This window comes from Nelumbo nucifera, chromosome 1 (assembly GCF_055504915.1).
Source record: "Nelumbo nucifera cultivar China Antique chromosome 1, China Antique-T2T, whole genome shotgun sequence".
NCBI lineage: Eukaryota > Viridiplantae > Streptophyta > Magnoliopsida > Proteales > Nelumbonaceae > Nelumbo > Nelumbo nucifera.
The window spans coordinates 158,153,102-158,179,570 of record NC_142649.1 but is presented as its reverse complement, the minus strand read 5'-3'; the positions used below and the strand labels follow the sequence as shown (position 1 = coordinate 158,179,570).

General features: G+C 36.9%; 1 protein-coding gene and 2 pseudogenes across 12 annotated transcripts; 1 reads left to right on the top strand and 2 right to left on the bottom strand.

Moving 5' to 3' along the window:
• The first annotated feature begins 671 nt into the window (after window positions 1–671).
• LOC104602889 (putative CCR4-associated factor 1 homolog 11 pseudogene) lies at window positions 672–1,568 on the top strand (annotated as a pseudogene).
• Window positions 1,569–4,143: 2,575 nt separating this feature from the next.
• On the bottom strand, window positions 4,144–13,316 carry LOC104602888 (WRKY transcription factor 44-like; annotated as a pseudogene). Its single transcript, XR_016080484.1, has 4 exons — window positions 12,668–13,316; window positions 5,185–5,645; window positions 4,962–5,090; window positions 4,144–4,729 (listed from the first exon to the last, which is right to left on the bottom strand). The product of XR_016080484.1 is annotated as a WRKY transcription factor 44-like (transcript).
• A 2,617-nt stretch (window positions 13,317–15,933) lies between these two features.
• Window positions 15,934–25,825, bottom strand: LOC104602829 (uncharacterized). Of its 11 annotated transcripts, none has more exons than XM_088894939.1 (5): window positions 25,498–25,825; window positions 24,874–24,950; window positions 20,277–20,515; window positions 20,154–20,196; window positions 15,934–16,292 (listed from the first exon to the last, which is right to left on the bottom strand). In XM_088894939.1, the coding sequence occupies exons 3-5, from the start codon at window positions 20,508–20,510 to the stop codon at window positions 16,207–16,209; spliced, it is 363 nt and encodes a 120-aa protein (XP_088751065.1). In that variant the 5' UTR covers window positions 20,511–20,515; window positions 24,874–24,950; window positions 25,498–25,825; the 3' UTR covers window positions 15,934–16,206. The 11 variants fall into 11 exon arrangements, with proteins under 11 accessions (XP_088751065.1, XP_088751064.1, XP_010264976.1 ...); XM_088894938.1 differs by lacking the exon at window positions 24,874–24,950 and adding an exon at window positions 25,379–25,417 and having other exon boundaries at window positions 20,277–20,510; window positions 25,498–25,701; XM_010266674.3 differs by having other exon boundaries at window positions 15,934–16,279; window positions 20,277–20,510; window positions 25,498–25,670.
• Window positions 25,826–26,469: the final 644 nt, after the last annotated feature.

The window sequence follows — 26,469 nt, the reverse complement described above, 5'->3', positions numbered from 1 at the left end:
CTAAAAGTTGTTATCAATATATGTGTGGATATATTACATATATTATATGCATGCAAATATATGTGCATGCATGCATATAATCAGACCGGGCTTAGGGTTAGGATGAGACCGGCCTGGGCTTAGACTACCTAAGGGTTTGGTCCGAGACCAGTCAAAAAAAAAAAAATCCTTTCTTTTAGGCCCAACACGTATAAAATTGCGAGATAGATTGGTCCGATTTCGGGTTGGGCCCGCTAGCCCAAGTTGCAGTAACTTCGAGCTTTATTTCGCTCCATCCACTTTTTCACGGTGGATGTTCAAGCCACGTCAAAACAGAGGAGTGGCTGAATCATTGACCGCGTGAAAAATGGATTGGAGCAAATTTCCAAGGTTTCCAAAGTTTCCAAAACAGAGGCGTGGCTGAGTCATCCATTCCACAGTTTCCAATTCAGACTAAACAAACATACCAAAAGTGGATTGGAACACAACTTTTTTTTGGAAACTTTCCAATTCGAAAGTTTCCAACTCACTCGAAAGTTTCTAAATACGTATTTATGAACATTATAAAAGTCTGAACGTAAAACGATCAGCAGAGCAGAGAAGCGAGAGCAACACTCATTAGCGAGCAGAGAAGAGAAGCTAGAGCAACCAATAATCGATCGGCACACCGAGAAGCGAGAGACGAGAGCAAAATGTCGTCCGGCAGCGTACAAATTCACCATGTTTGGGCGACGAATTTTGATGCTGAATTTCATCTTCTAACTCAGATGCTATCATATTTTTCGAACGTCACCATTGATACAGAGTTTCCGGGCGCTATATATCCATCCAGGCCCCCCTCCTTTCCTTCCCTGCAATATTCCGAGAAGTACTACCAGTCTCTCAAAGCAAATGTTGATTGTATGAATCTCATTCAGCTGGGCATCACTCTCACCGACAACTATGGCAGACTCCCCAAGTTTGACGATCATTACGTGGTCTGGGAGTTCAATTTTAGAGATTTCGATGTCTCCACCGACTTACAAGCGCCAGAAGCCATACAACTCCTCAGGAGCCATGGAATCGATTTGGAGAAGACCAGGGAGCACGGCATTGATTCAGCGCTGTTTGCACAACGGATGTGCGAGTCTGGGCTAGTTCATTACGACTTGGCTTCTGGGACTCGTCTTCTACACCGTTCATACTACGACATTGCATCAGGTATTCGCTATCTAGTGCGACCGAGATGGATATGTTTCCAAGGAGGCTACGATTTTGCTTACCTGATAAAGATATTGAGCCATGGGAGACCACTGCCGGAGACGATAAATGATTTTCTTGATGTGATGAATCATGTATTCGGGGCAGTTTTTGATGTGAAACACATGATGAAGTGTCATGGGTTGTATGGAGGGCTGGAACGAGTTGCGAAGACGCTTGGCGTGGTTCGATCAGTGGGGCAGACTCACTGTTCTGGGTCTGATAGCCTCCTCACATGGCAGATTTTTGAGAAGTTATGCAAGTGTTTTGGCAAGGTCGACTGGTCGGAGGCGATGGGAGTTATTGCTGGGCTGGAGTGTCATGCCTTGAACAGGAGATTGCAGTTGTAAGCTAAGGCCAATAGAGTCCGCAGCCGCATTCATCCAATTCAGCAGGGCTTAGTATGTCACCGTCATCTATCCTCTTTGTCCCCGGAACTCTACTTTTGTTCAGTGTGTTGGTGCAACCATGTAGTACTTACTGGGTAGTTGAATATGTACAGTTCAAATTAATATACTTGTGTTTTGGAAATTTTCTCTCTGATGTATTATTCTGTATTGTTATTGCGTTAATTTACTTCTCTTTAATTTTCTTGCACGTAATTCTCTTCTCTGATGTATTCTCCTTTTGTCTTTCTAATACTTCAAGTTGATCCAATTTGGAAATCACTGCAAGTCCCTAAGCGGGTTTTTATTGAATTTCTGTTGGTCGGCTCATGGTCAAATTTCTGATGGTTGGATAAGTGAATTGTCTTTCCTATTTTTTTTCGTATTTATTATGCTTATTTTATGAAAATGGCTTGCTTCTTGATAATTCAAATATGAGTATGTTTTATATTTTTCTGGTTTGTTGATTCTAGTACTCCCTTGGTCAGCGGACTTGCTGGGTAATGTGTTGTTGACGCTCGTGAAGACTCGGGATCTGCTACCCAAGCTGTACCCACATTCATACCCATAGAGCATCACCACCATGTATTGGGGAGATGAATGACGAGGGAAATATTCCCAATGCGCAATTGTCATGTCTCGTGGGTAGGAATTCAATGTCATGTTGGTGAATCCCAGTACTGCTATTTTGTATGCTCCAGTTTGTTCAATTATCAATATTTAAGTATTTAGTGTATTATGTATATACCCTGGTAATTGCTATAAAATTGGAATCTTACTCTCTGGAAATATCAACTTTTTCACAAATATTATAGGTTATTAGATAGGTTGCGACAAAGGAAAGCAACACAACACAAACCAAAGACATGGAAAAATGTGGTTGATAAGAGTCTTAAGACTTGAGAGCACAAAAGCATGAAACATCAAAAATAAAATGCTGAAGACATGCCATACTACTTTGCCTCAACAATATAAATATAGAGGAGCCAGTTGTGTGAGAACAAGTTTTACAGCCTGTGCAATTAGCATTCCTTATGTAGAGGCAGAGGAAGTTGTACTAATTTCTTCATTAGGAGAGAGTGGGGCACAATTATCTCTCTGTGTTTGTACCAAACTATTTTCTTTTTTTTTTTGGATCATGAAAAATTTTTAATCTGAAACTATGTGAAGAATTAGAATGTAGATATCAAAAATATGGAACAAGTTTTACAACCTGTGCAATTAGCATTCCTTATGTAGAGGTGGATAAATAAGAAGAGACATTACTAAACTATAATCAAGTAATGACAATTGAATGAGATTATACAGTGCCTAATGTTTTCCTTGTGAAATGTTCCAACTAGAATCAAATGGAAGTTGTACTAATTTCATCTTTAGGAGAGAGTGAGGCGCAATTATCTCTCAGTGTTTGTACCAAACTATTTTCCCTTTCTTTTTTTTGGATCATGAAAATTTTTGAATATGGAACTATGTGAAGAATTAGAATGTAGATATCAAAAATATGGATTTAGGAATTTGTATACCAATACTAATAAGATACTGAAGATATATCTAAGGGTAGTTTCTATATTTTTGTGGATGCTTTTGGATATCATACTATTCCAATGGGTGTTGTTCTGTATGATACTTACAACTCAATGATGCTTGAAGGTCTATCGATGGTCTTATGACTAATGTCTAATTGGAGGAGATTCATAACACAACTCATCTGTCTTTGCTTGTCTGCACAAGGTATGTATATACTTATATCCCAACATTCCTTAAAGTTTTAATCCATATGCAGTTTGCATGTACTTAAGATGCATGATGATTTAGGCCTAGTTTCAGGATTGTGCTGCATGTGTCTTGATGTAGGTGTGACTGATATTTTGATCAATTAGAAGAATTGTCCAAGACCTTCCTGTGAAAACAGAGAATATTTGTAGGAATTTGATAAAGCATTTCTGGAAGCAGTCTTTGAAACTATCACTACAAGAAAAACTAACCGCCGGCTTTGACCTAAAGACCGCCGCCTTAGATGTAAGGTAACGGTCATGCGTTCGCCCCCTAAAACTCTGCCGGCCTAGGTCAAGACCACTGCCTTTGGGGACTGGTCCGACATGGTTCAATCATTCCTAAACTGGTGGTATGTCAGAACCGCCGCTCAGATTCAATAAAGGCGGCGGTCTGGACCGCCGGCTTAGATCTGTCAAAAGGTTATTTCCGTTTTTAGGTGGTGGTCTGGACCGCTGGCTTAGATATCTTTGGACCTCCGCCTTAGGTCCGTCGAAAAGGTTACTTTCGCTTTTAGGTGGCGGTCTGGACTGCCGGCTTAGATATCTTTGGACCGTTGGCTTAGGTCCGTCAAAAGTTTACTTCCGCTTTTAGGTGGTGGTCTGGACCGCTGGCTTAGATCGCTTTTATGTCTAAGGCGGCGGTTGCATGACCGCCGACTTTGTTTTTTTTTTTTAATTTTATATTATTTATATCAATTTGATTTCAACATTTTGTTTGTACCTGTTTAATACAAATCTCATGGCCGATAATGCATAAAAATCAATTTAAATAAAAAATTACAAATTGAAAATAAAAATTATTAATTATTATAATATCCAAAACAGAATGCTTGAATACAATATCCAATTAACATAAAAAAGTACAAGGCATTTAAAAAAAAATACAATATCCAATGATAGCTGGTATCTTGGCCAATCCCATCAGAAACAAACTCTTTCCCTTGTGCCCCTGATGAGTGGCCTTTAGGAGGTTGAGGCTTTGGATGATTATGTTCACCCTTGTATACAATTTCTGCAATCTGTCCATCAAATGATCTCTCAACCTTCTTCTTCACAGGGCAATTTGGGTGTGTACACTTGTAATAACTTCTTGGGTACTCGCTACCTTTCACTTGCTTTTGCCCATACTTTCTCCAATTATACCCATCATACCCCACTGGTTGTTGCAGGTACAGCCCTCTGACTCTCTTCCAATATCTATGTAGCCATCTTTGAGGGCTCAATTATCTGTTTTTCCAACTCTGATGGCAATTTCCCATTAGGATTTGAGGTAAGATGGTTTTGTGAAGGCTGCTTGGTTTTGTCTCCATGTTGAAATAGGGTTTGTTGGTGACTAATACCAAAATTTCCCTGCCAAGAAAAAAAATCATTTGTTAAAGGCAACAGGGGAGAGGAATTTCCATTTTTTGCTTTATGATGGTAGGAGGGAGGGTTCAAAGAATGAGTAGTTAATATATTACTGAATAGTATTGTTGCAGGAGTATTTTTATAAATAAAATAAACTTAAAACAAATCTCAAGTGAAGGACTGATTCAAACCAACTCTATAGGAAAATCAAGTGCCTAATAAATAGCATACTGACCAAATTTGCCAACAGAGAGGCAGTTCTCCTTGAAACAAATTTTGCCAAGGGTTTGTATACTACAGTAGATTTGCAGTCTGGTCTTGAGACCTTTTCAGATGAATAAGCTGCTGTTCCCGATATCTCACCCTATCATGGGACAAAGGTAAAAGAATAACATAACAAAGCTGTTCTTGATACGAAACAACATCCAAAAACAAAGCCCATAAACTAAAATGCCCACCTGGGATGAAGTCATCCCATCCAGATCATGATTTGCCACTGGCTTGAATCTCACTGTCTTGGGTCTAATGGCAGCAACTACTGTTTCAGTATATGCACCAGGGGGTGAGGCATTAAATGCACCTGCAAGAAGCTCTGAGAAGGACCTGAAACTGGAACAAGAAGGTCTTGAAGCAACAGGTTTAGCTATAACCATCCTCTCCAGATCTTTAACTTCCATTTTCAGGTCTTGAAAATGGAATACAACTTAACCGACATTTTTTGGGGGGAAATCAGCAAGAAACTACTCTGTATTCACATGGTATGGGATCACATGGGGAATATTTTCTATGCACAGAGGAAGTTGATCTGTATTCACTTGATAATAACATATTGGTATAGCTGCTCAGGAAGTTGATCAGGAAGTTGATTCTGGTTCTGCTTGGTCTAACAATTCTGAGATCAAAAGTGTCTCCTCAAAGCCTGCAAAAAAGTGATGTTAGACTCTGGGGAAGAAAAGAATATTTAAATGACAGAATTAAAAGGAGCATTGCTAAAAAATATTTATATCCTCTTCTTTGGGGATAAAGCGGAGTGGGGGAACAAGAAGTTTTTCTGCTGATCCCAGTTATGTGAAACAGGGTGTTGTTGATGGTGATGGCAATGGTGGACTAAGAAACACCACTAAATTTAAAAAAAAAAAAAAGACTATGAGATGTGTAAACCATAAAGATACATGCAAAGTAGAGACAGAGGACTGAATATCAAATGTTGTTTGCACATCTTCTCCTCTCTCCATAAACCATGAAATACTGCAATTTCTGGCTCCATTCTACAAAGAAAAAGGAAAAAAAAAAACAGAAAAAGAAATACAACAGCCTATAGAACACAAATGTCAAAGGGTTCAGGGTTGTGTCATTTTTTATCATCTAAGAAATTAATGCCTGATCATTGAATTCCTCATTAGAAAATTTAAAGTTCCCTAAATATGCCCTATCACTTTTCAGGATCCCTAGAAGGTTCGTTATAATTTATAAAACCTTCAATATCTTTCAGCCTTCATGAGACCCTAATCCTAGTTTTAGAGGGGCCCTCATCTCTCAGCTTAAACCCTAGCTTAGCGCCATAGCCATAAAGGAGGTGCTACAGGCCAGCTTGTCTTCTCAAACAAGACAAGCATATAGAAAATCTTGGGATTATCACGCCTTCTCTCTTTTTCTTCTAGAGTATATAGACTGAAAATTTTCAATGGTTAAAAGCTTGTAGGATTCTAGATACCTAGCTATGGGAATGATTGTGTGACATTGTAAATCCACTAACTAATTAATCATAAAATACTTAATGGTTTCCCTTAAATTCTGGTATGGAGATGTACTTGTTGTAGGCCTAATTACACACCCAAGTGCTAGAGGAATTTGGAAGATGCATTCAGTTGCACTGGCAATTGTTTATAACCTCATTAAAAATTGTTAAAATGCTAGCTAACTTGATCTCATTATCGGCTTACATTTTACCAATCGAAGCAAATGCGCATTTCTAATTTTCTTTCTAAAAAATTAGAATTTGGGTTTCAGGCACCAGAAATGCAGCTGAAATAGGAAGATATTCCAGATAACCACTCCGGAACATGGGTGCTCAACTACCACAAGCTAAATCACTGCAACTGAAGCATCCCCAAAACGGGATCTTACAAGCTAAGTTAAGGCTGAGCCCTCTCCCAAAGTGGGATAACTATGAAAAAACTGAAGCCCTATCTATCAATCCCTGCATGGGGAGCAACTTAAGACCATGATGGATAGCCGATCCTAGTTATCAGTCCCTACCTGTCTGATACAATTGCCTAGCTACCTCATTAATTTGGGTCCATCAGAAAAAAGAAAGGGTCTTAGGATCATCTGATTGATGTGATTTTTGTCAAAATACCAGTCACAAGTGGGGACTAATCAAGCAAATATATGGCTTGGATTCATGAATATGTGAACATTTTTCATTTTTGAATGCTAGCTAGGCCTAGGTTGTTTTGTGGGTCATTTTGGTATAAAAAGAGGAGCATGGTCTGAAAAACATGGTATTTGGATACTAGAAAGAGTTTTTCATTTTTATGGATACTTTGTATTTCACTAATGTAGGTTATTTAGGACTGCAGAAACAGGGTATTTGGGAAGAATGCCTAAAACAGAGTATTTAGGAGTCACAGGGCACTCCATATTTCTCCATATGAGTATATTAACATGGCACCAACTAAGAGGTTTCTTCAACAGGAATCACAATGCACACCAAAAATTGGATCAACCGGCATTAATGTGGCTCACAAGCTGTATGGTCATCTTACTCTTGGTCCCACAAACAGTCTATTCACCATAAATAGGAAGCTGTATGGTCATCTTACTCTTGGTCATCTTACTTTATCACTATTATATTTAAAATTACTTGAAATAGCTTTAGTACAATGATTTATCATTTATTTTTCTATTTTCTTAAGTTTGGAAAATGGGACCTAAATGGACTTTGCAAGCTTTGAAAATAAAGGCTTAAAGAAAGCACAATATTTTGAAGTGGCCTAATAGAATGGTTTAGCTCATCTTGTTGGGAAGTCCATAACCTGTATTTCTAGAATTTTTCTCATTTAGCACATATCCCTAACAGCTCATTGATAAATTTGAAACATGAGTGTAATGCAAAAATCCAGGAAAAGTATCATTATAGGATATTTAATTATCATTGTGCAACAATCATGGTTAACCTTGTTCCCCTTCTGATCAGGTTTGCCTTGGTGAGACACCTATTTAGAGATGCTATTGCTATCCACACTAGATCATTAACTTTCGAGGGGGAGAGGGTTCCAAATCCTGGAAGCAGGAACTGGACCAAAACTGCAAACCATCAACTTGTAAGCAAAATATTTAACACTAAAGAGGCCATCTGTAGACCAGATCCAGGTCCAACCATCCTCCAAGCTGGTGTTCACCTCCTGACCCAACAGCAGGAGTAAATTAGCAAAGTTTTCAAACTGTCAGTCCTTAAAGCTTCTCCAAAAGGTAGGATTCCAGACCACACTCCCCGTGAGCTCATAACAGTCAGCCGCCAATGCATCCTGATCAACTGCCGGCTGGAATAGCTGAGGAACAACCTCAGCAAGAGGACAGTCAGTACACCAGGGGTCATTCCAGAAAACCAGTCTGCCACCATTTCCCAAAATTGGCTTGAGACATCTGCTAAAATTGGGAAGCAGCTCCATAATTTTCTTCCAAAGTGAACAGCCCAGGGAGGAAGGAGAGGAAGTGGTTATCCAATTTCCTCTATCCACACCATACTTAGCAGCAATTAGGCCTCTCCACCAACCATCTCTGTCAACCCCAAACCTCCAAAGCCACTTGCCAAGCAAAGCCATGCTAAAAAACTTAAGTCTCCAAACCCGCAAACCCCCTTGATCCACAGGGGAGCAAATTTGATCCCAACTTACTAAATGGACCTTTATTTTTTCCTCTTCCCAACCCTTCCACAGAAAATCTCTCTGCAGCTGATAGAACCCAGATTCAGCACCATGCTCATCATTAAAGGCTTTGGTTGGGACACCATGATTTAGAAAATGGAGACATATGGGTTGTATAGCAGAAAAGAAAGTCACAGCTTCCATGGGCATGCCTCTTCTCCAATTTACTAATCAATCACCATAAACCTTGTACCCATTCCAACTGATGGGTCAAATCATGCAGCAGGTTTTGATTTTGAAAATTTTCAAGAAAAAGTAACAGAATCAACCTTAAAGACAATGGAATGGAGTCTCTCAAAGGGAACCTATGTTTGGGTAAGCCTGGTGTAGGGGATCATTATAAGGGAATCAGAGTAGAATCTGAAGATGAGAGTAGTGAGATTTAATCTGTTTCTGGTTTTTGTATGATGGCAGATTGTAAAGTTTGGACTTTTCCTCACTTTTAATAAAGCTACAAAGTACTGTTGCTCATAAAAAGGGCCATTATGGCATTTACTAGCTAAAGCAACCTTCTAGCACATTGGATGATTGTGTGGATAAGTTTCCTAGAGATTGCACTATGATATGTAAGACAACATCTGAACTAAAGATCCTTTTTCACATGGAATAACATGTCCAATGCAGCTAGAACAAAATCCAGACATAGTAATACATGAGACCAAATGATCTACCACTATCAAGTAAAAATAATATGTTTACCTCTATCAAATGATAAACCGGAAGTTGTAACTAAGTAGCATATGGCTGTTATGACGCTACTATAGACAGAATGGATGTACCTAAAGCATCCAGTAAACCAATAGCAAATGCTTGAATGTGAAATGTGTACCCATTGATATCATTGTAACTGAAGCTTCTTAAACATAACAAGTATCAGAACTTGACACCGGTAAAGCAACAAATTTTCATGACATAGTTCATTTAAAATATTAAAACCAAGTCCTGCATAATTCAACCTCCTATAAGTTAAAAAAAAAGCAATGAAAATGGATTTTTGGATATCTGGTGCTTCTTGTGTATAATGATTTGATCTGTAGTTAGGTATTATGTTGCATATAATATTTACTTCTTTCTTGATAAATATTTTATGATATACTTTTCTTCTCTTTGATGTTATGTGCTGGTTCTTTTACTAATTGCCAAAAATGATTGCTGGATTGCCAAAGTTTGTCCCTGTAAATTCAAGAGACATAGAAGCTGCAACCAGTGAGACTGATTGCCCATTGATGATATTGCTGCAATTTGCCTCTTGGTAATTTTGAACCACTTCCGCTTTGTTTGTTATAGGGAATGATAAAGAACTCATTTGTTCTTCTATAAATGTGCATATGTACAACTTTCATGATGCCAAGCACATATCTATGATGAAAGTGGTGTTGATGTTGATGGTGATAGAAAGACTGACACGTGGAAGCCCATTAGTTATTCTTTCTCCCCTACCCCAATTGACATTGAGGACCACATGAGCAGGCCTCTCCTTTCTTCCCTACCCCTACCAAGTATTGTCCTTTATTGATTCTCTCTCCTCTTTCTCAACAAAAATAGTTATTCTTGATTGAATAAAAGCATTATGATTCTCAATAACCAAGCCTTCTCCTTTATTGCCTTAGGTGATGGTCTGAAAGCAGAATAAAAGGAGGTCAAGTATTAATTGTACTTCAAGAAATGCCTACTCTCCGGTTTTAGTGGTAAAACCACAAAGTCAAGATCATTGAAAATATTCTAATATTTTTATATTAGATAAGTAACTAAGATCTCAACTCAATAAAGCCTAATCCAAATTATACGGGGTTGGTTGCACAAATGCTGTTTTGCCTTTCCACTCCATTTAATGCCATATACTCAACTCAACAAAGCCTTATCCCAACTATATGGTATATGGGGTCAGATATTTATTGCCATATCCATAGTTAACTTGTGAATCATAAATCATTTTTGACTACCTTAATTTGTGTTCGTTTTAGCCTCCCCATAGCTCTTCTTGATCCTTCAACTTGCATAAGATCACTTATTCACATTAGTCCATAGTTGGTCTTTTATACACATTCAAACCCCCTTTAGTTGTGTTACCTCCATACACTAGTTGATCTTCTCCAAGCCAGAGTCATGGTATATCAGTTGGCACATTTAATTACTGACAGGATTGTATTTTATGTACCAATCATAGCTGGCAGTTCAGGAAATGGTGCTGGTATAGTTTCTACTAATACTGTAATTAGCACTTTTATAACTTGTTTTTATTGCTGAATGGAGTGACAAATTAATTTTATATACAGTAGGTAAGCCTTACAGCTTCTCGTTGTTCACTAACTTAGACGCTGTTTGGCAAGTCATTCTAAATAGATTATAGATCTTTCAAAAGCTCAGTGGATCAAAATACCTGCAGAGTTTTTGAGAGCTCTTCCATACAGATAAATCTTCAATACAGATTTTGGTCAGAAGTTATGGCCTAAAGACATATAACAAGACAGACAAAATCTATACTTCCTATTTTTCTCTACACAATCATACATGTCATAGAGGCCAGATTCACCAGTTAGTGTTGCAAACCTATGGAATATAGGTCCAAAATTAACCCATTTGGATGACAATTTTTTGAGAGAAAGGATGACTTATATTTCATTCAGAAAAAAGGAAGTACATGAGATAATGTTCAGCTGAGAAATGAAAAAAATAAAAGCCTCATAGAACAATACAGACAGAGAACTCTCACTATACAAGCAATCCAAATGAGCACCAGATTTAGCTAGACCGTCAACAAGAGAATTAAGTTCCCTAGGAATCCAACACAGGTTTGCATTCATAGAAGATAAAATGTCTCTAGCTTCAGCTAGGTAATCTCGAGGGACCTCCCTCTTTTCTCCTAACCATTTGATAGTGGTAGGATGACATTTTTATTTTTTAATCATCAGACCTGTTTGGATGACAATGACCACCCAATCAAATTTCCTTACTGGAGGATCCACCATGATTTCTTGGTTGTCCATTAGAAGGCTGAACGGCATTTTTATTTTTAATCATCAAACCTTGTATCACCTTTTTTTTTAAGGGTAAGTGGGAAAATCCCTGGTTCACGAGCATGAGAACATAGCTTAGGCCTTAGGCTCTTAAAGAAGCCACTTTGTGTGAAAATTGTTGTGGGTAAGGTCCATATCAAGTCTACCCCTCCCAAGACTCTAGATATCTGGGACCAACATTAGGTAATGGTCCTTAAACCCCGTATTGCTCTTTTGGTCAAAATGATCTCAAGATGGGCAAAATAATGCTCTGGAAAAATCCCCTGTATATGTGTTCCATGTTGCCATTTATAACTGTGTATGTAGGATGTATTACTCCTTTAATTCTTGATTCAAGTATTTCTTCTCTTATTCTAGATTAATTTATTTATTTTTTCGTTGTGCAACACTTGCTGCAGCCTTTTTACCTCTATGATTAATTGCAGGAGCACTAGCTGGTTCTGTTATTGTGACTCTTGCATCTTCTGTAACTTAAAATTTCACCTACTACGCACTCCAAGTGTTAACCAGCTAGCTAGCTTTCTGGATTGTATACTGTACTATTCTTATCGGAGAAGGTAAGCTTAACTAGTATCAAAGCACATTGTCCATACCTAGCTAGTATCAAAGCTTAACTAGTCATATAGCCCACATACTTGTATTGTATACTGTACCATTATTTTCTCAAATGGAAAGATCATCTTTATTTTGCTAAGTATTTTTCATCATTCTCTACTTTTCTTTTCATTTCTCTTTTTTTATTTATTTTCATGATATTATTTTTTTTTTAATTTTAGTTAAATCAGTCCAACAAATCAATCTCACCACGTTAGTTCTTATGCTAGACATCAACTAAGAAAGCATAGCATATCTTGTGAACAAACATAATCATACTAATGTAATGAAATGATCAAAGGGGAAATCTAATAGCATTCAGGACTCACTAACTACCAATGAATGAGAAAAAAAAAAGATAAAAGGAGGGAAAATGGAGAGAACGACAGAAGGCATGTTACCTTCTCCTCTCTTGCTCGAACGAACAAAGATCAGTGGTGCTTGCTTGAAATTTCCTCCTCAAACACAAAGGGATTTTCCTTTCTTCGAAGAATAAAATCCCTGCTAGCTACCTTGCACGAACCCTAACTATGAAAATTTTCTTTCTCGTCCTCTCTTAGAAGAACAAAAGCTGTGCTAGCTACCTTGCACGAACCCTAACCATTTTTCTTTCTTGTGAAGAACCTTGTCGACGGAACCTTCTCGTGAAGAACTATGCAAGTTTGTCGACAGAACCTTGTCTTCTTCAAGTTTGTCTTCTCGTGAAAAACTCTTTTCGCGCGGGAGAAAAGAATTTTCTCTGCAATCCTTTGCAGTACTCCCCAAGTTTGTCTTCTTCCAAAAGAGAAATTTCTTGTCGACAGAACTTTGTATTCGCGCAGGAGAGCAGATTTTTGTCTCCAATAATCTCCAAGTCTTCTTCCAAATGAGAAATTGGCTGCCGAGTTCTTGTCGATAGCCTTCGTCTTCGCGCGGGAGATTGGAAGAAAAGATTTTTCCCTCCCCGCGTAACCGCGTCTCTCAAGATTAAACCAGTTTAATACCGGTTTGATTTTGATTTATTATAAAATCTTGCGAACAGACGACCGTGGCAAGTTTTAAAATGAATGCAGGGGACCTCAGATAGCGGCGGTTTGAAAGACCGCCGGCTTTGACCATTTTTCTTGTAGTGTATTCTGATTATCAATGTAATTTTGTGGAACATGTACCTTCCGTATATGTTTTGTCTTGAATATTTGTTGGTTCAAAATGCATGGAAAATTTGATGGTTCAGTTCCCAAACCATTCATTCAAAATATAATCATTGTTTGGTAAATAATTTCCACATTGTTAAGAAAATTTTCAAAATTCTATCAACCTTATGACTGAGCATGTATTTACTAATTCTCATTTGCAAGTAACTTTGTTATTTTACAATTTACATCCAAGATATCCATTAGGCAAGTCAAGCTGAACTAATATTTTAGTTGCTTATTGTGAAGTGCTTATTCTGTAATTTGTTCTTCTAGTAAATGGAACTATTGAAGATAAAAATGGGAGTTGGGTTGTCTTTGAAGTGTTCTCTTAGTAAGTCCAAACACTTTGTGAAAGTGAAAACAGGTAATGCACCAGCTGCCTAGTCCTTTCTGATATTATCATTGTTGTTGTGGGACCTGAGAAGTCTGGGTTATCATACCACTACCATTTATTCAGCACAAATCTTATGAAGAAATTGGAGCTAACAACTTAAAAGTATTCCATGGAACAGTAGAGCTAGGTTGATTTGAGTTCCCAACTCATCTTCATCTGTGAAATAAGTTATCTCTATTAATTCACCAGATATTTATGTTGGGCATTATATACAAGTATATAAACAAATGTTTTTTCAATGGATATTTTGCATTTGAAGTATCTTAAGCTTCTTAGTTCAATGCATATGAGGTGATGAAATGCAGAATGCTGTTTCTGGGCTGAACAGAGGTCTTGCTGCAAATGAAGAAGATCTTACAAAAGCAGATGATGCCGCCAAGGAGCTTGAAGCTGTAGGAGGGCTTGTTGACCTATCAACCAATAATCTTGATAATCTCCAAGGGAGATGGAAGTTAATCTACAGCAGTGCATTCTCATCTCGTACTCTAGGTGGGAGCCGTCCTGGCCCTCCTGTAGGGAGGCTTCTGCCCATAACTCTTGGTCAGGTCTGTCTAATCTGCTTGTTTCTGTTGTCCCTCCTAATTATCACCAAGTAATAGCTGAAGAATGTTGCAATCATATTGACAAGTTTTATTTAATGGATAAGAGAAATAATATTGAAATGTACAAAGGTTTCCTTATAAATCTAGGTGGATGTAACAGCTACATTAGCACACAAATTTGAACTCATAGGTTGGTTTTCTCTACTTATTGTGCTCAGTTTTGTTATCCTTGTTTCCCAAGTTTCTTAATTAGAGTTTAAAAAAGAAGGGCGATTGCAAGCAATAATGAAGTTTGTGATCATGAATTTATTTGGTCGATTTGATTAATATTTGGTCATTTAGTTTAATTGGTTCTGTAAATTGGGGGAGGAGAGGTAGATGACTTGGCCAATTCACTGACGGGCAAGTGATAGATATGATGATTGGAACCCCGGCCACCTGGCAAAATTGTTTGTGAATCCCCTGTAACTTTAATTTCATTTATGTATGTGCTTTGCTTTTGCATTTTATTTCATCACAAGTTCACTACTGGTACTGGGAGAATTAATACTTTAGTTTTGTGGACACAGCCTGTGCTGTCCACAGGCTCTCCATGCAGCCAACACGTTAATTATATAGTTAATTCATACGGCCATGATGACTTAGCACTGTTACCGTTGCATGGAATTCGTATAGCTAGAGCCTAGTAGAGAGCCGCTGGACAGCACAGCACAGCACAGGTTGTTGAACCTTGAACGTAGACAGCCAAACTATTTTCAATTCTACGACTGGTGACTCATATATATACCATCAGAAATGCATTAAAGTAGGTAATTAATGAGAATAAACATTATTAATGGCCAGGATTATTTTGAGCTTAGGGAATCGGGTTAACCCAATTTTGAGTTTCAGTTGTATTTAGACCATGCATGGTTATATTTAAGATTATAGATCCAGCTATCTGGTGTTAAGAGGCAGCTGTCATTACCATGAAACCAATTAATATATTGGTGCTGATGGATATCGATTCTCTTAGCTAGGAATATAAATTGTGCAAATTATGAATCCATGACCTGATCAGGATCAGTAAGCTAGAAAATGGTAGACCCATTTAGAATATATAGTCATACATTAATTACCCAAACTTTTCAATTTAGGATTGTTAAGAAGCTAGATCTGATGAACTCATCACTAAAATTCTCCTTAATTTATAGCTTTTGAGGCTACACTACCAACATGCTTCTTGTTCTGCCGCCTTGACTCAATAATCAAACAATGCTTCAATGAAGCTTGACCATTCAGGGCCAGGGAGCGTTTTAATTTCTTGAATAATTCTCAGAATTAATCACTACAATATCTCAACCCCCGAACCCACCATTTTCTCAAACCAATAATTCTCAGAATCACTTCACTTTAAAGGGCCAGACATTCAAACTGGACTAACACAGTGCTGAACCATGAATGACTTGTTAAAATTAAGGCTTATAGAAATCTAGATCGAGTAAATGAACCAAAATATATTAAATTTGTAATCGATCTTGTAAGTACAACACGAATAAGCAATGCAAGACGCTTCATGAGCTAGAAATGTTAGAAGCATAAAATAAGTATTAAATAACATTTTCCCTTACTCAGGTCAGCCTACATAAATTTCGTTGCTTAATTTGCTAAACCTAGCTATGTGCTTAATTTTAAACTGCAAAGTAAATAAAATTAACAACAACTGTACGTGTCTGTGGCAGGACTTAGCTGCAACATCAAATAGAATCTGAGCCGAACTACATATATTTAACGATTAAACCACTTGAACTTGTTGTGATTCTGGTCGGTTTTCTATTGTTTTCTTTGTCTCAGCTGGAATGTACCTCCAACAACGCTTGTGAACCCCACTTATTTTCTTGGGAGCATCTGCAGATGGAATGCCTGCATTGCAATCCTAAAAGTTAAGCATATTAATTCTTCAGGAGGCCTGAGATATATCAAACTGTAAAATCAATATATAGAAGCATAAAAGTGGGCACATCATGAAATATGTAAAGCTTACTAAAATTAGCATTGAATGATGTGGTGCAATATCCCATGCATACTTTATTACAGTAATGTATTTATTTCATCACCCCAAATATATATTGAAACCAAAATGCAATTTCTTTCCCTTTCTCTAGCGTCTTGTTTTAGTTTAATGAAGGGTGCCTCATTGCCTCTAGTTTACCAAGAAAGTATTAAAATATTCTAAGCTTGATATATTACACCAAGAAAACCATAAAGCATTTTCAGCTCAGTTTCTTGATTGTGATTTCCTGTGACATGGATGTCATGTCCACAAGTTTCCAGCACATCAGCATCTAGAATCATGGCATAGGGGTACTGCCATAAACAAATAGTAAGGTGTTCCAGGGATATTTTATGTTGGGGTGAAGTAGGGGTGGAGATAACACAGTAATAGATTTCAATAATCACTGCACAAGTTCATTTGTTAGCTAATTAAGGCTTTGTGTGCAACCAGAGTGTGAACAACTTTAGTTGGGTTTTCTTCTACTGATAAAGCATTGTAAAATTATCTTATTTTGCCTTGCCTTTTCTAGGAGGGCTATTGGGCCAAAACTTGCCGTGCAAAAAAGTCATACAGAAATGCAATGAACCACTTGTACATGGAACTAACACCTGAACTATCACATGTGAAAATTGTGAATAAACAGGATATGGAATCGTTGGGCTGAATGGGCCTTACTGTTTTTATTTCTTTTAAGTAGTGTTTAAGTTTATGTTTGTTGGTTATGGGCCTTTGTAATGGGCTTTTTTGCTCTTTAATTATTTCTTTAGGCTCAGTTTGGAAAGAGTACAAATGCAAATATGTACAGCGTAAATACATATTTGCATTGGTGCTGGCCGCCTCCAGGAAAGGTTTTGCACTCTACATATTTTCATTTGTACTCCTTCCAAACTCAGCCTTGGTGCTGGCCGCCTCATTAAGGGCACCCAGGTAATTGTACTTGATTTTAGAATTAAGTAAATAAAAGAGATCAAGGGGGCTAGAGAGAGAGAGAGAGAGAGAGATGTTCGTACTCTTCTTTTCTCTCTTCCCTTCCCTTCTTCTACAGCTTACTGCTGAAACCTCTTTCTTCTTCTTTCTCTTTCTTTCTTTCTTTCTTTCTTTCTTTCTTTTCCTATATTTTTCTGAATTACTGCATGTGTATTTCTCAACTACAACATTATAAACCTCTAGACAAATAAACAACCAAATAATGCATGAGAACACATCTTCCAGTTGGGTAGTTCAACTGGAAAAACGGTTGGGCACCCCAAAAAGGAGTCCAGATGTTCCTCTTGCCACCCCATATTCATGGGACATACTCCAGTTTACAAACCACATGACCAAAACAAATCCTTCTTTATGGATTTTAAGTTAAAATACCAAAACCTTTGAGATTTACTTTTATCACTTGGCAAAAACTCCAAAACATGGATATTGAAAGGTGAAAAAACACGTGGCCTCTCAAGATAGTTTGACATGCAGATCAGCCGACAGCTACAGAATTTCCTACCTGCCAGAATTATGTGGGTCATCTAACTAGATTCCCTACTTGAGCTTCACTGCTCTGAGAGTCAAACCAGCATTCTCATTCTTGTGAGCCTAAGATTTTACAATTGCACTAAGCAATGGCCCCTTCACATGGTAATGCAAAATTTATTCATTGTAATTTGTAAATTGTCTGCCATCATCTATATGTATCATAAAATGTAAGCACAGTCAACATGATTTTTGTAATCATCCCTAGACGGTTTGGACAAAGTTTGGAAGAAAATAATGATTATTAAGGATGGCAGTCTGGAAGAAAGTAGATTAACTTAGGCTGTGTTTGGTTTGAAGGAAAGGTAGGGAAACCCATACAAGGTTTGTAAAGGTTTCCCTACTTTTTCCTTTAAACCAAACATAGCCTTAATGTTTAAAAAATCATAAAGCTTCATGTCTCTTATGAATTTATTTAGCTATTGTTGATTTTGATACATAAAGTTTAATTGTAATAACAAAGATTATGCTATGGAACCCAGTCAATGGCCTCACTTGACATCTTTGAATAGACTAGGTCCAGCCCACTTTTGTTGAGTCTATCGGGTTGTCCAACCAAGTGGAAGTTGTTGCATATGCTCATCAGGAGGCCTTGGAACCTACCATGTGCTAAGCCAACAAAAAGAACTGACATTCTAAGATTGATATAACTTCTGAGTAAACTTTGGAGAATATGTGGAGACCATTTTAGGATTCCTTGTTTCATAAAGAGACATGATCCTCCACCATCACATTATCAATGTATAAACTCAACACATTATTCCTGGTTCTTACCAGACATTAATAATTAGTCACTAGTTAGTCCTTGACCTTTTAGTGCCTGATCAAAATCAAATCTTACAGTCATTTAACAACCCAGAACAAGAATAAGCATCAAAGTAAGCACAAAAGGGCTAATCACAGACAAAGATTTAATAATCTCTGAGAAACCCCTCCTGATTACTTATTCTAAAAGAAACTTGAGCTTTTATAAACCTTATATACTTTCTTCATATCTTGTAACCAAAGTTCAAACCTCAGATTCTTAGTGGAACCTAAAGCTCACCCACTACATCAACCATGAGAACATGTTCCCAGTATAGCATATGCACAAAATAACTTACCATCCCAACTATTCAGGATTGATTACATTAATGATGTTCCACCATTCCATTCTATCAATGAAAATATCTATGTATAAAGTTATTTATCTGAATGTGGAACAACTTGATTATGAGTCTCATAATGCCACCTTTTTGCTTTTTTATGGATAACAGTAAGAATTTATTAATATAAAGTGAAAAAATAAGATATGTACAATGCAATCAGTATCCCTTGAGGGTATTCTATCCACATCCCTTACCAAACATACTCTGTTTTATAAAAATCAGAAAGTCAGGTTACAACTGAACCCAATACATTTGTACCCCATTAACCCCTTGCTTGGCTAGACTGTATGCCAACCCATTCGCTGATCTATGAACCCACTAAAATCCTACCACCCTCCCATTAACTAGTTGCCCAATCCTTCCACGTTGTTCTTTACCTGACCCACTACCATCCTTCAGTCTCCTTCCACCAATAAGCTTTCCAAGTGCTTTGGCCATTTTCAGCCCTTGTAGAATTGCCTCGAATTTCAGCTATTTTTTTCAAGAAAGGTATAGTAAAATGCATTGGTATCAAAGGCATGGTCCTCTACGCAATGAGAGACTGGACATGACATCCAGTCAGGGACCCCCAAAAAAGTCCACCCTCAAAAGGGAAAAGTATCCTTTCTAAATGCACTATGGACAGACAGACAGCCCTTTAAGAATCCTACTGCTGCATTAATCACCACTGATTCTGATGCCACCTGCATTAATCACCATTTCAACTTTCAAAGAGTCACCCTTTTCCTATTGGACCTGAATAAATTGCCAAAATCTCCCTTTTTCATTTCTGAAAATTCCCCCAACATCTGATGGGTCCGAATTCCCTAGGGAACAACCATCAAATTTTAACTTGACTAGATTGGCTGCAGATGGTTGCCATAATGGTTGAGGGATTTCAAGTCTCATAATGCCATCTTAAAACCACCACAAAGAAAAAGATTTTTTTTTGAATAAAGTTAACTAATTTCACCACAAAGAAAAAGATTGCACATCTAGAACTACAATACACATCACAAAATTAAAAAAAAAAAAACAAAGGCTCAATTGCCTTCTTTATGAAGTAGTTTACAAGTAAAAATACAGATAGGGGGCTCACCATTTTTGTAGACAACTCCCCATGCCTTACCATGTCGACCATCCTACAAGAAAGGAAACCACACAATCCTATGATAATGATTCATGAAAAGAAACATAACTGAAAAGGCTCTGAAAAAGGAACCTTGTAGAGATTGATCTTAGTAATCTGGTAAGACACCCCAGTCCAGTGATTCTTTGCCATCTGATATCCAATTCCCCAATTGGGAAGAAACTGAGCAACTTCAAATAGGTTCTTCTTCATTCTGCATTTGAATTTCTTTGCTACACTTGTTGCTGCAGTTGATGAAGGAACAGAAGTACTGAAGCTTCTAATAACAGTGAACGGACGCTTGAAGAGAGCACGTGTTTTCTCCATCTACTCTGGCAATTGTCATTTAAAGGAGTTTGAGACCTTCCCTTTCAAATTTCCCCTTTTTCTAGTTAATTTAATCATGTCATGATCACTAAACACAGACGCATCATGCATGATTGCAAGCATAAACATACACAGAGTAATGCATGCAATACAATGTATTTATGTATTGACATAAACCACTTTCATGTAACCTGTCTATTTACCAAAAAAACCTACACTTAAAAAAGTATTTTACTGTCAAAAAATACTAAGAAGCCGTTTAATTTTTGTCTTATTTCTTGCTTCAGAGTATTAGAAATACGTTCAAAATTAATTTATTTTCTGGATTGACAAAATGAGACCACAAAGAATTACTGCATCTTGTTAGGGAATGCTGGAAGACCACTTGAATTTCTGTTAAGTAATTTTTGGTTTGATTTATAATTCAAATTTCAAAGGACCCTAACAAGTGAGCACATGAGGTTGAATCCACCACTCCAAGGTTCCTACCAATTAGACTCTTATGTAGAGCCTACAATTCAAAAGCTCCAGTGAGTACATTAACCGTCTGCTGTATTCTTATGAAAAAAATATGCCCACTTAATAATTTAACTGGGACATACAGAAGGGTACATCATATAAACTCTATAGGAATATGCATACAATGATAATTTTATGATAGTTTCTTTTTCCCACATGAACTGATATGTACAGGCCAAAGAAAATAAAGCAAGAAACATGGACAAGATAACAGTCAAACCAAGCAATCCACCAAGACCTTGCTGGCCCAAGTTGTTTTAAGGTTTAGTTCAGGAAGTACCTTGGATCCAACCAAACCTCATGCATTTTTTTTTTCTTTTATTTTTCTCCACAGGAGAGGGGGCTACATCTTTTACATGTTTTTTGTAAATAAATATGATCCAGTTGCCAAAAGATGCAGACATACAAAAGCTTCCATATTAATAAGTTGCCAAAGGAGATTTGCATGGGTTGGCAATCAAGAAACAACTTATACATAAAATGAGTACAACAAAGATTAGGATGTTAAGAAAGACAAGTGGAAAACTAGAGTTGATAGAATTAGAATTTAGAAATGAAAGATCCATGGGAACCTACGCGCAGGGCCGGGAATTTCTCTGTAATGTTTTTATAATCTGCTAAAATTTCTAATGTAAATTTCTGATGTTTTGTGTAAAGCCAAGATGACCTTGTATCTTTGATCTGCTACTTCTGTGGGGATAACTTGTTTTTTCCATTAATGAAATTCTGATAATTATTAAAAAAGGGACCTAGGTGCAGTCCCAATAGGTGAAAGGGAAAGCCCACTAAGATTTTTTCTTCTAATTTGGCAATAGAGTCAGAGAATTTCATTGATTATTAATGGTACAAGAATTGACATTCCCCTTTGTCCTTCCACTAAGGTGGAAAAAGGCCACTAACATGATCTCAAATATGTGTAGAAGATCACCAATTGTATCAACAAGAAAGAGCAATCTAATGTAAATTGAGGGCCCAAAAACAGCTAGAGGATACCAGGAGGAACAAAGGTTGAGGTAGTAATGGAGCTAAGAATTCACTATTTAAAAGAAAATATGACTCTTGATAGAGTGGAAATGTGAAGATTCACGTAGCTGAACCCAAATAGTTGGGATTGGGATATGACTTGCTTAAGGTGAATAGAGTCAAAACTGAAGGACAACTAACCCTAAACATCTTAAGCACAAAACAATGAAACCCAAATGTTTAATGCATAAAACATGATGGTTGCATTTGGTTTGACGGGAAATAGCGTGAGTACATTTAACCTTGAAATTTCAGTTTTGTAAGCTTTTTGTTCATGATAAAACACATAAAAAAGTGAAACATAATTCAAAACTTGAGTTAAAACAAAGTGATTGTCAAAAGCAACAAAATACCTGTGCCCATTTTATATGAAACTAATATCAACTTCTTGATTTCTCTCTTCATATATTTTCTGTCATTTAACCTGCTCTCCAAAAAGCTAACAGTGTATCTGTTCTACTCCTGAAATAGCCTTCCAACACTTAATTTCTCAGTCACTTCATACATGATATAACCATTCTTCATCACACTGACCAGCCTTTGCACCTCCTCCTTTCCTCTATTCTTCACCACAATTTTTCCTCTGGACTTCATCATCATCCTAATGAATATTTCATGCATCCAAGGGGCAAGAGCGATATTTAAGATTTTCATAGAACCAATATAATATATTAAATGGGAAACACAACATTGAAAATAAGGATATTTTAATAGTAGTTATCTGACAAAAAAATAGAGTCAGTTTGTCTGCCTATTAAATTTTTGAGAAGTAACTTATGATTCTTTTTTTTTTTTTTTTGATAAACAACAAGAAAATTTTATTAAAAAGGGAAAAAGATGAATACAAACTAAAGGCAGGTGTTAAGATAACATCCCCCAAACCCAACAACTACTTCAGCTAACCGCCTACATCAATGAAGAAACAGGGAGAGAAAACATGAGATTACACTAGCGCAGCAAACACTACTCCAGCCAAGCAGATACTATGCACAGATCAATCTTCCACCTCATCAAACTCATATGGACCTCCTTCCTCATCCCAAATTTCTCCCCCTAACACTTCAGGAGCCTTTTTCATGCTTTCAAGCTTCCTCTTTCTCTCAAATGCTTCAAAAGCTCTTCTAGTAAAGTCCTCTCCTCCTAAAAGAACAAGCCCAAAAACTTGCCGATTTCCACCTCTTTGTCAACTAGAGTCTTCAAGCCCACTCCTCTTTTCTTTATTTCCTTATCTCCCGATGTCACTTCAACAGAGAATCGGTCTGCATTGTTTTTTCTGAACAATCAGACTCTTTCAACTCCACTCTTTGAGAATCCACCAGAGGGGATATCTTTCTAGCCCCTTCAGAAGAGAGCAATGACTCCAGGCACAGATTCTCAAGACTCAGAGGTCCTCTTTTCTTTTGTAAATTCTTCTTTATGATTCATTGAGCATAAAGGTCTACATGAGATAATTTACAAGGGTATACAATATATATTTTGAAGCCCCACCTCTCAACAGCAAAAATTATGTAGGCATAGACCTATGCCCACCTTGGCTAGGTCATCAGCAGTTGGATTACTCTCCATAGTAAAGCATCTAATATCAACAGGAAATGAGGATATCAGACAACACAATCCTGATTATTGGTTGAGAGGTGAAATAGAAAACAGAAAGAAAGTTGTGAAGGTTTGTTTCTCGACCAAGTGTCTAAACTCCTTTATCTTCCCATATTTTCTTAATTTAAACTATAAATAAAAGAGCAATATTGGCACCAACTGATGGTGGTTCAGTTGGTAGAATTGTGACTCGTTAGCAGTGAACTGGGATCAAATCCTGCTGCCACCATGATTGGGTGGTTAAGGGGATGGGGGATGGGCTACCCCACATTGCCCCATGAAGCTAAAAAACACAAAAAAAGGAGCAATATTGCCCACCTAGTGATGAAAAACACTTGAGACTTCTCTCCATAGTAAGAATATCCTTGGAACCACTGTTGGAATTACCAATTCTACATCACAACATGTATTTAAATGGAGCAATACAGAGCACAAACATAGGCATTTTTCAAAGTAAATAGGGCTTCCTCTGAAAAAAATCCATTACCCAGTGTTGGTCCCAGCTATCTAGGGTCTTGGGATGGGTAGACTGGATATGGTCCTAACCTTTGGCATTTTCTCACACTGTAGCCACTCTCAAACTTGAATGCATGTTCTCATGCGTGCCAGCCCAAGATCTTGCCATTACACCAAGTAAGGACCCCTATGCATTGTACTTAAGTGAATAACGAACTGCATACCTATGATGGGAGATATGTTGAGTTCACATTTTTGGTTAAGAAACAATATCCTGAATATATATATCAGTTATAGGGATTAAAGGATGGCCAGTAAAGATTCTACATGCAGGAAGACATAAACAGGGTACCTCAGAGAAATTATTTAATTCCTATTCTATTTTTCTGTTTAAAGATAAATGATTACAATGAGCTAAAGAAACACTCTGCAGTGTGCACCAACCACTTCCACTTCAATAGATAGACCTGATAAAAGCCTCTCTGTTTCCTTGCCCGGGGGAGAGGGGCATAATGAAAATGGGTAAGTTAGCTTTGCTAGAACACACCTTCAATACACCACAGAACAACTAAGCAAAAAAAAAAAAAAAAAAAAAAAATTACATGTGTTGCCTTCAAATCTCTAAACGAGACCACGAGACCACGAGATATACAGCATGGGGAGTCCGTGACCACGAGACATACAGGCCTAATGTTTAGAGGGGCATTGATTCTAAACAGCTTGAAGAAAGTTATGTTTGCTATAGGAAAATTCTAGAATTGCAGCATACCTTTCCAATTCAAGTTTCTTGACGCATCTAAACAAAAGCTTGGGAGTAGAGTTCACTTGAGAGTAGTTGAGTTGACCCTGGAAGTGATGTCATATAGTTTATTTAGTTTGTAATAAATGCAAAACTATTTAAACTAGACTTGATTAATGATATAGTTTTTCTTTTGGTAAATTTCAGTATTTTCCTGATAACCCTTAAACTTCCAACAATTTTGCATCGAAGTTTACATTACAGAATAAACAACATTTAGAAAAATAATTGATACAATGCAACCTGCTCAACGTATTATCCCATAAATTAATTACGTCGATAATATATGAATTTTCAACGATATGCAAGGAAAACCTACTATGAGTTTTCAACAAACAACTTCACTTCAAGGCGCTCGGAAAAGAATTCTATAGTTGAAGATTCCAAGGAAGAAAAGAATATTTCACAACTAAGAACCGGAAATGGTTTGAAAGAGCTCGTATATGAGTAAAATTAACGGTTAAAAAGATCCCACCGCAGCTTCCATGCTTCCAGAGTTGCCCGACAACAAGGTCTGAATTAAACAAAACATACATTTGAAAGGGGTTCATAAGTATTCTGAAAATGAGCTCTCTGTCGAAAACGAAACAATACCTGAAACTGAAATAACCTTCAACTCCACCCGTGCCTTTCCTCTTTGATCTTGGTCTCAATTCTCAAATGCTTCAGGCCCTTGAGGCTTGAGTGAGAGAGATTTGTTGGAGAGCCGCCGGTTAACTTGTCTACAGTCTACAGGCTACACTCTCCTTTCGTTCCTCCACGGGCGGGGTGCCAACCCGACTCCGAACCGCTTGGATTTTCGGTCTTCAGGCTGAGCGGCTGAGCCTCAGCCCAAAACTTCGGACAGTTTTATTTTTCAGACTTGGCCCAACCCGACTTTTCAGGTAATCTGAGCCCAGCCCAATCATATCCAAACCCTAGTCTAATTGCACATCAGGATATATCATAGAACAAACTCAATGTTTGAAGTCAGAAAATTGGACTGATTGATCCATTACCTAGAACATAAACGGTGGGTCCATTTATATACTAACATATATATTATATGTAAATTTATAATTTTTAATTACTAAAATAATGGAACAATTATTAATACTTTTATTTTTATAAATTTTCTGAAATAAGAAATCATTAGTGATATAAATATAAATTAGTATATTTGATAGATTCAATTTAATATTATATTCTTGAATATTTTGTAAATAATAAATATGTTTTTTTAGTGTAAATTAAATTATCAATAAATAATTTATAAAAATATATTAAAATTTTAAGATACATATCATTTACAAATTTATGAATTTTAAATACTAAAGTAATTATTCTTTTGCTAATATTTGTACTTGTATAAATTTTTTGAGATTAAAAATCAATTTTTTATATAAATATAATTTTGATATATTATTTATTTTGTTAGTTTAGAAAATACTCATTTTTAATATTATTCTTTTAATTTTAACTTAAAATTATTGAACACAAACATATGGTATTTGATTAGATTGCATGTTAATAATAAAATTAATAAGCATTTATTTTATTTCACTAAATATCATAAGTTAAAAGGTG

Coding starts and splice junctions, on each gene's coding strand:
- LOC104602829 (XM_088894936.1), bottom strand. Junction 20,197..20,276: donor CTAAGATCAATCTCTACAAG/GTTCCTTTTTCA, acceptor CCTTTCTTGTAG/GATGGTCGACATGGTAAGGC. Junction 16,280..20,153: donor GGGAGTTGTCTACAAAAATG/GTGAGCCCCCTA, acceptor ATTGCAATGCAG/GCATTCCATCTGCAGATGCT.